The 8,865-nt window shown below is 53.4% G+C and overlaps 1 protein-coding gene across 5 annotated transcripts in view; it reads right to left on the reverse strand.

The window, feature by feature from the left end:
• Positions 1 to 220: 220 nt before the first annotated feature.
• Kcnip3 (potassium voltage-gated channel interacting protein 3) overlaps positions 221 to 8,865 on the reverse strand; it is a 65,701-nt gene continuing 57,056 nt past the window's right edge. For 3 of the 5 annotated variants that reach the window (XM_017592027.3, XM_039105819.2, XM_006234990.5), the window contains 6 exons: positions 8,620 to 8,689; positions 8,320 to 8,390; positions 3,917 to 4,024; positions 3,480 to 3,584; positions 2,825 to 2,887; positions 221 to 2,082 (listed from right to left, as the gene is read on the reverse strand). In XM_017592027.3, the coding sequence (XP_017447516.1) occupies positions 2,035 to 2,082; positions 2,825 to 2,887; positions 3,480 to 3,584; positions 3,917 to 4,024; positions 8,320 to 8,390; positions 8,620 to 8,689 (465 nt within the window). In that variant the 3' untranslated portion in view covers positions 221 to 2,034. 5 annotated transcript variants of the gene reach the window in all.

The raw sequence follows: 8,865 nt of genomic DNA on the forward strand, positions 1-8,865 counted from the left end.
TGGCCCAGCACTGGACATCTACTGAAGGTCCCCGAGGCCCGCGATGTGTGACCTTTTTTCCTCAGTGATGTCACACGGGGAGACTAGAGTTTCTGGGCAATGGCTTCCTCAAAGCCACCTGTTAGCATTCACCTACAAGCCACTGAGCAGGAGTCATAGCTAACACAGCAGGGAAGGAATGGCCGACGGACCGTTCAGATGAAGCTGAAGAGAGTCCATCTCCTTTGTCAAGTTTCTTTTATTAAAATATATAGGACTGAATATTGGTGGGCGCCGAGACAGGAACCACCCTTCCAGGCTGCACCCAAGGGAGACGCTTCTGCCATGCAGACATGCGGCCCGTCTGGGTCCCTGCCAAGGGGACAGACCCCTCCAGGTTGGGCGTGCAGCCAGAGGCTAAGGGGCGCAGTAGGTTTCGAGTGATAGCCTTTTCCCGTGGCCTTGGCTTCTCACAGGATAGGAACCTCAATGGGGAGAGCCAGGCTGGGGTAGGGGAGGTCCCTGAGCCAGGGAGAGCTGATGGTCTGTTGACAGGGTCAAGGGAGGCCCCAGTCAGGATGGAGATGGGGTCAGTGCAGCCCTGAGAGGGGGGCCCACCTGTGTGTAGGGGCACTGTCACCCCGTTCTTCCTCTAAGGACCTCCCTTAACCTGGGGCTGGCCTTCTGGGGAACACGCATGGACTCTCAGAGCAAGCCTGAGCAGAGACCGGGCTGCAGGTGATGGAATGTACTTTCGTGGGATTGTTCCTCCAGGAAGATGCTGCCTGGGTCACTGTCCCTTCTGGGGAGGCAGGAACAGCTCTCTCTCTTCCTGAGGCTCTGTTGACCTGCTGCCTGGTCACAAGTCCCCAGCCCTCAGAGCTAGCTCCAGCTTAGGGCTAACACAGACACCGATCCCCGGGGTGCAGCCCAGGCAAGCAGAGTCCACAGGTTTGTGCTTTAGAATGTTGGCGAGCTAGGCTGGGAAAGGTCTGTGAGATCCCAAGGCTCCGAGGTACAGGATGGATTTCTGAGCATCTTCCCCGAACACTGGATCAGGGCTGCATGGACCCAACCCCCCATCCCACCCAGGGCCCCCCTGCCTCCCCCGGTGGGCATGGCCTGAGCTGCTAGGATGTTTGTGCTTTTTGTCTGGGTTGGGATGAACCTGTTCAAGGACAGCTGCAGAGGTGTGGCTGGCCGATTTGCCATGTTAAGGAACTGGGTGGCAAGTGGCCAGGGAGAAAGAGGGGGATGCCCCCTACCAGACCTCTCCCATTTCAGTCTAGCTCCCTGGTTATCAGTCCCTGAGCCGGGTGATCTCCCGAGAAGACCAAAGGGGACCCTGGAAAGGCCAGCCTGGTGCTGGAAGTTGGGAGATCTCCACCAGTCACATTCCCATTGGCCAGCAGTCTTCATCCGATGGTATGGACAAATTGTTCTCTTGGTTTCCCCAAAACCCTCAATCCTTCCCTACTCTTAAAGGAGAGCATAACCCAGTGGCCCCTCACTAAGTTCACCCCCACTAGCTATCCTGATGCTGGGGTTCCAGGGTCCCAGGTAAGCATTAGCATAAGGCTGCAGACTCAGCTTCCAACACCACTTCTCCCTACCAGACCTCTCCCCTCCTGGCCCCTGAGAAGTTTCTGGGAGCTCCCTAGGAGCATGGGTCCATGGGCAGGGAGTAGTTTGATCCCCCAAGTGGTAGAAAAGACACAGGGACCTTATCTTTGTTTAACTGGCCCTCTTGGGCTCTGAGCTCCTTGTGCGTAACATCTAGCCTGGGCTGGCCATCCCAGAGGACCTGGGAATAGCTGGGGGTGCCTCCAGGCTGCCACTTCAATTACCAAGTTAGAGGAACCGTGTGTGTGTGTGTGTGTGTGTGTGTGTGTGTGTGTGTGTGTGTGTGTGTGACTGTGTCTGTGTCTTGGAAGTAAACTGCTCACTTTTTGCAAATATATTAGAAAAATGTTTCTCATAGAGGCTTCTCCTGTCAGGATTGAGGCTTCTCTGGGTTGAGAACCCATGGCCACCCAGGGTCCCCTCCTACATGTCCTAGATGACGTTCTCAAACAGCTGCATGGAGCTCATGATGTTCTCGTCCTGTATGAAAAAAGGAGAGGTCGATCAGGAGCTGGGGGCAGGACAGTGGTATTCCCCAATGCTGACTAACTGCAAATCCCTGTCAGAGACTGTCTCACTGGGTAGATGGGCACCGAGGAGCAGAGGGGTGAGGTGGGAATAGCCAGCCCCAGAGCCCAAGTGGCAAGGTGCAGTCTGTCAGTACAAGGGATGGACTGCAGGGTCCGGCCACCACTGATGCACAAAGTCCTCCTGCCTACAAGTCAGGTCAGAGACCAGGAGTGATCCAGAAGAGGGAGGCAGTGGAGTGTCCCCCTGGACTCTAAGAGGGGGGCCTGCAGTAGTGCCAGAGAAGCTCTGGGTACCTTTCCTGTAGTGTGATTCTGTCTGGGGGGGTACTGGGATGAACACCCTCCTGCTGTCCATGAACAGAGCTGCGAGAAGTTCTGGGGGTGGGGACTGGGCGAATGAGGGAGGTGGCAAGTTCAGGGGACATCGAAGGAGGTGGACTCAGGGAAGATGAAAGTGTCCCAGCAAGTGGGACCTGAGGATAGACAGCCTCCTTATGCCTTGGCAGGAACAGAACCCTGTGTGTGAGGAGGGGGAGGGGAGAGGAAAGAGAAGCGCGCGCGCACGCGCACACGCACACACACACACACACAGATTGATTGATTGATTGATTGATTGATTGATTGATTGAGGGGGGAGACAGAGACAGACAGACTACAGAGAGCCCCAAGTCCAGCCCTCTAATGCCACCTACCTTCTGACAAGTCTCCAGAAATTCATCAATAGTCACTACTCCATCCTGGTTCCTGTCCATTTTCTGCAACCCAAACCACACCCAAGGTGAGCCTGTCCCTTAGGACCTTCCCCTACTCCAGCCTGAAGACACTGTTGGGGTGGACGTGGAGGCCTTCCTCCAATTCAACTGCCCCCTCTTATTTCCCAGCCAACCTCGCCCTTGGCATCTCCTCAGGGGGCCTGCTTAGTGAGCTTCCTGCTGGCTTACCTTAGCTTAGCTTCCCAGCATTCTCTCTGACAGAAGCCAGAGTTTATGAGGGATGGAATGACATGGATAAAGTGTAAACTATTGGTTCCGTCAGCCTCTTTAGAATAGAGGCAACTTCAACACCACTCAGGCAGGGTGGAAGGAAGGGAGTTTGTTCCAAATAATGTCCCAGAAGGCACTAGAACACTGGTCCCTGGGTGGGTGCCAGCCCTAGTGAACCCAGGATACTTTGTTCCCAAATGAACTTCACTGGGACAGGGCCCAGGTTTCAGTTACTCCTCAAGGGACTCGACCATCAGCTAGGGTGGGAGGGAAGCCTAGTTTCATCTCCTCACTGGCATTGGCTGAAGGCTCAGCAGAGGTAAGAGACTGGACCCTCCCCTCAGCAAGGCCAGGGCTCTCATACCTGGAAGAACCTCTCCACATGCTCCAGAGGTGCGTCCTCCCGCAGGATAGGGTAGGTGTGGCGGCCCATCATGTCGTAGATGGACTTCATGATGGCCAGCATCTCCTGGGGAACAGAGAGTAGCATGAGTCTGCGTCCACTGCAGGGATGCCTTGGGGCCTTTGAGTGTTACCTCCAAGGGCCAAAGCTACCTCCAGGGCAGTGGTGAGTGAGTCTGAGGGGCCTAGAGAGAGAGCTGGAGCCTATCCAAGGGCTCCCAAGAGAAACTGGAAATAGATTTATGTACCTGAAACAAGAAGTTTCAAAAAACGACGACTGTTTCAGATAAAAATGTCTGAGCCAAACCAACCACTTGTGAGACTGTGTGGTGAGGCTGCAAGGCAGGGTTGTGGCTTCAGGAGAGAGAGGAGGGGCAGACAGGCCTGCCAACCCAGTACCTCTTTGGTGATGTAACCGTCCTTGTTGATGTCGTAGAGATTGAAGGCCCACTTGAGCTTCTCATGGACGGTCCCTCGAAGCAGGATGGAGAGCCCAACCACAAAGTCCTGCAGAGGAGAGGGAGGGTGAGGAGTAGCAGCCACAGCTGGGGTCCTCTTTCCAACCCACCATGTGACTCCCACTGAAATTCACACCCCTTCAAATGAGGTCCTCCTCCACGGTCGAGTGGTCAATGTGTCTATTTAAGTGGTCAGCACGTGGGGTTGTGTGCACACACGTGTGCATATGTATGGCAGTCAATTCTGAGTCAAGAGAAGAGACTCAACTGTCAGTTTGATGTCTCGTGCTCATTTTGTACATTTCTGCTGTCTGGGGTGCCCTTTTAATATACAGGGGTGTTCTGTTTCCGCTTACTAAGCATCTTCATGTGAAAGGTCCTGTTGCTGTGTATGCATTCCAGCTGTTAGTTAAACACCTGGAGGAAAAGGAGCATCCCCCACCTTCTGGAAGGTGTGAGGGGTAAGCCCTCCCAACTCCTCCCCCTCCCCTGCCCACCCCTCTCCCTCCCCTGCCCCACCCTGCTCGAGGATCCTCTTTGGCTATTCTGAGAGGAAGGGGATGTCCTGTGAAGTGCAGACAGAGGCTGCAGAGGGACAGAATAGACCCTCAAAGGACTCAGTCCCCACTCCCAGAAGACCTATACCACGAGACGGAGGGACCACAGGAAACAGAAAAGCAATTTGGAAGGAACAGAACAGTCCAGAAGAGTAAGAAACATAACAAAAACAAGGAGACCCCAGAGGTTAGAACCTGGCATGTCTTACAATAAAAATAGGACACTCTTTAAAGAGAGAGAAATAATCCAAGACCAGAAAGAACCGGTTGTTAGGAATCAAAAACAACCACAACAACAACAATCACCACAAAAAGGGTTTGGAGGAGCGAGGAATCAGAGGGGGGCGGGTGGTGGTAAGGAAGGGAGGGAAGGAGGGAGAGAGAGTACTCCCAAGGGATAGTGCTGCTGCCAGGACAGAAACTCCAGGCACAACCAGAGAAAATGCAGCAAAGTGAGTCAGAGAAATAGAGAAAGATTTCCCAGGCCCTGCCCCCACCCTGGGACTCAGTGAGATCAGCTCCACGGGCACAGGTCCTGGGGAAGCTTAGTAAAGTTGGCTGCCAAGAGAGTGTTTCCAGAGATAAAACACAAAGTCACCTGGGAAAACCAATCAATATCAATCATCCATCCATCAATCATCCTTCCTTGTCAATAAGGTCCCCACACTCCTGATCAGAATCATCTGTTGACGAGCAGCCCTGGAGGGATGAGGTCTGAAAAAACGACCTCCCTGGAAGTTCTAGTCCATGTAACACACAGAAGGGGTTGTAACACAGATACCCAGAGGCTCAACAGCCCCTCCCTCCCCACACATTCTTTCCAAGGAGCTGCTGCACTGTGCACCCTTGAAAGAGAGCAAATCATGAAGAGGAAGCCAAGGGGATTCCCCAGTCTAGGGGACTTGACAGGGGGTGGGGGTGGGGTGGAAAGCAGGTCCAAGAGGGCTGGATGGAGCTGGGGATCACTCTCTGAGTCACATTACAATCCTGTAGTCACTTGGCGAGAGGGGGTGGGAAAGGTGTGTGCTCGGGGAGGCTCAAGACATCACATCTAAACAGGATGGACTAGAAGAGTCATGGAAACATGTCCAAGGGAGATTCGGAGCCTAAAACTTTGGTGTAGGGATTCACCAAATCTTCCCAAAGTCTGCCCCATCCATCTGCCCATCTGTCCATCCATCCATCCATCCATCCATCCATCCATCCATCCATCCATCCATCCATCCATCCATCCATCCATCCATCCATCTGTCTGCTGGTTTTGGAAGTCATGAAAACATTTCAAAGGAAAAGCAAAGTGACATTTTTTACACTCTTAATCTCGAGGAGTGATCACCAAAGTGTGGGTGTGGTTCGCCCAAGCAGGGACGATTCAAAGTCACCCCTGAAGGCCTGACAATCCACCTCTGCCCTGCCCACTCCACAGGCTTTCCGTGGGAAGCTGAGGGGTGCAGTGTCTACCTTGGGCATGCTCTTTCTCAAGTAGACCACAAGAGGGCGGTAGCACACTCCTAGCGTCACGGGAGGATTTGACAGCACTGCCCGCTGTTAACAGAGGACTGACTGTCCCTGCAAGGTCCTCAGAGGACCTCATTTGTCAAGGAAAGCAGCACAATTTCACGTGTGACCATCACGAGTCTTAACTCCAGGCACCCAGGCTTCACAAAGGCAAAATCCCAAAGGTGAACTCAGTGAAGCCGCTAAGAGCCAAGGGTGACTGATGGGCTGTAGGCCAACCTGTGGTGGTAGTGCTCACACCATGATAGGGAGGCCAACTCGGTCAGTGTCACAGAAGCCGCTATAGGGTTAGGGTTGGTGTACAGTACAAGGAAGTGGCCACGCCCTCTAGACATGCGATGGCTTCACTGTTCCAATGAGCAGCAAGTCGGAAGCTGTTTGTAAGCTGGGTACCTGGGAGGCATCGACAGTTGCTGAAGTGTTTGGAAAGCAATGTGCCTCTCCGGCAGGTTGAACTGGCTGAATTAGAAAGGTCCTCTGTGTCACGGACTGTGAGGCTCATCCATGCTTAGCACTGTCCACAGCAGGTGGGAGGCAGGAGGGACCTGCGACTACTGGGCTCTACTGGGCTTCACCAGTTTTAATGTTGCCATTCTCATTTTGTCAAGGGATGGGACATTGTAACTTTTTTTTCTGTAAGGTTCTGGGCATGATGCTGAGTTGTGCCCCTCTCTTTCTGCAGCAAACTTCCTAGAGGAGAACACCACAGCCAGGAAGTTCCTCAGGAGACTGAACTGGGAAGTAGTAGGGGGGTTTGCCACGCTGGGTGACCTGAGAAGGTGGTAGGCACCATGACCTTCCTGGTCCACGGACGCACAAAGGGGTCCTTGGAAGCTGACTGAAGGTCTCATTGATGACTAAGTAAAGCTCTCCCCTGTGGTCATGGCTGGATACCTCTCATCAGATTCCTTTCCATGCTTCCTCAAGAACTCTCTGTGGTCTCAAGGGGGAACCCCAGGAACTGGTCCTAGGGGAAGTCTAGGAGCCCACACAGTTCCCCACTAGCTCCCTGTTCTTATTGTCTTTTCTGTGTGCAATGACTTTGGTGTTCGAGGTGTTAATGAAAATAAGGTAGCAGCAATGCCATGTGTATACAGAGGCGATGACCCTTCTGGTTGGGGCGGGGGCTGCAGTCACAGAGCCAGGCCCAGGCTCCCGGGCCCATCCAGTGTATCAGTGTGGCTGTGTAAAAATAACCTAGCGGCATTATTGACGAGTTATTATTACCCCAGCCTGGCGGTCCATGGCATTTCTGAGCTGTGTGCTTGCTAGACCGCTTTCCCACTGGCCGCCCTTGGCCTTGGAAGCCAAGCTGGGGCACTTATCGATTAGGCTAGCTCTCAGCGAGGTCCCTCTCTGAAGAGGTTTCAGCTTCTCTCCTGCAGCTATTTTTAGGGGCCCAGGCTCCACAGATGAGGCCTGTCTCAAATGACTGCATGTGGCCAGGCCAGGGAGGAACCCATGATACCACTGCTCATGGGGAGCCCAGGCTGTGAGGAGTAAGTGGAGGTATTGGCTTCTCCTTCCTCACCCCGAGCAACACTGGCCTTCACTCATGGTCGTCTTGCTGGGATGGCAACCTGGGGACTTCATGCCCACTCAACATGTTTTTTTGGGGTGTAGTAATAAAGTTATAGACCAAACGTGTGAACCCCCACTGCTAAACCTTCTTCCATTTGACAGCCAGGCATGATAGCTCATGGCTGTAATCCTAGCACTGTGGAGGCTAGGACAGGAGGATTACGAGTTTGAGGTCAGTCTAGATTATAGAGAGACCTGGTCTCAAAAAAAAAAAAAAAACAAAAACAAAAACAAAAGGCTGGTGATATATTAAAGGCACTTGCCACCAAGCCTGACAACCTGAGTTCAGTACTCTGGACCCACAATGGTAGAAGAGAACTGGCTTCTGCAAGTTGTCCTCTGACCTCTAACACTTTCTATGGCAATGTGCCCCCGCCCCCCAAAAAATTCATGATAGATATTTTTTAAATCCTTGACCTCCTAAAAATGTAGATTCATGCTGGGTCCCTGCTGGCTGAGGGTGTATTGGTGGCTTCCCCGGCCAGCTACAAACTCCCAGAATGGAAGAAACAGCTGGGACTGGGCTGTTGGCCCCCTACCCTTGCTGGTCAAGTGTCAACAGTCTACTTGTGTCCTGAGTGACCCAGGACTGAGCCTGACTCTCTCAACAGCTCTAAGTTGGTCCTGGGGTGGGGGAGAACACTCTGGAGACCACAGGGACAGGGCATATGGGTCAGCAGGATCCTACCTCAAAGTGGATGGCCCCGTTCCCATCAGCATCGAAGGCATTGAAGAGGAAGTGTGCATAGGTGGTGGCATCTGGGGGGAGAAAAGGCAAGACTGGGGTTGGGAGGGCTGCCTAGAAGACCGTTCCGAACACACACAGCCCAGCCTAGAGCTTCATGTCCAGTGGGGATTCCCTCTGGTAGGTCAGAGGCCACATCAGACCCTCCAAGAAGAAAGAGGTGGCTAGGAAGGTAGGAGCGGTCATAGGACACCCTCCCCAGAAGTCAGGCTTGGGGTCAATGGGACTTGGCCTTGGACTTACCTCCCTGGGGGAAGAACTGGGAATAAATGAGTTTGAAGGTATCTTCATCGACCAGGCCCGTGGGACATTCCTGTAGAGGGAAGTCATCTCTCAGTGGCCTTGGCCACTCCTGGCCCCTGCCTCTCCTCACAGGGCTGACCCCTCTGCAGTGTCTTGGGGGATACTCACTACCTGAGACACAGCAGTGACCCTGAGCCCTGGGTCAGGAAAGCTTTTTGTGGGGCAGGCAGAGGGTAGTGTAGACAG

The sequence above is a fragment of the Rattus norvegicus genome, chromosome 3, assembly GCF_036323735.1.
Source record: "Rattus norvegicus strain BN/NHsdMcwi chromosome 3, GRCr8, whole genome shotgun sequence".
Lineage (NCBI taxonomy): Eukaryota > Metazoa > Chordata > Mammalia > Rodentia > Muridae > Rattus > Rattus norvegicus.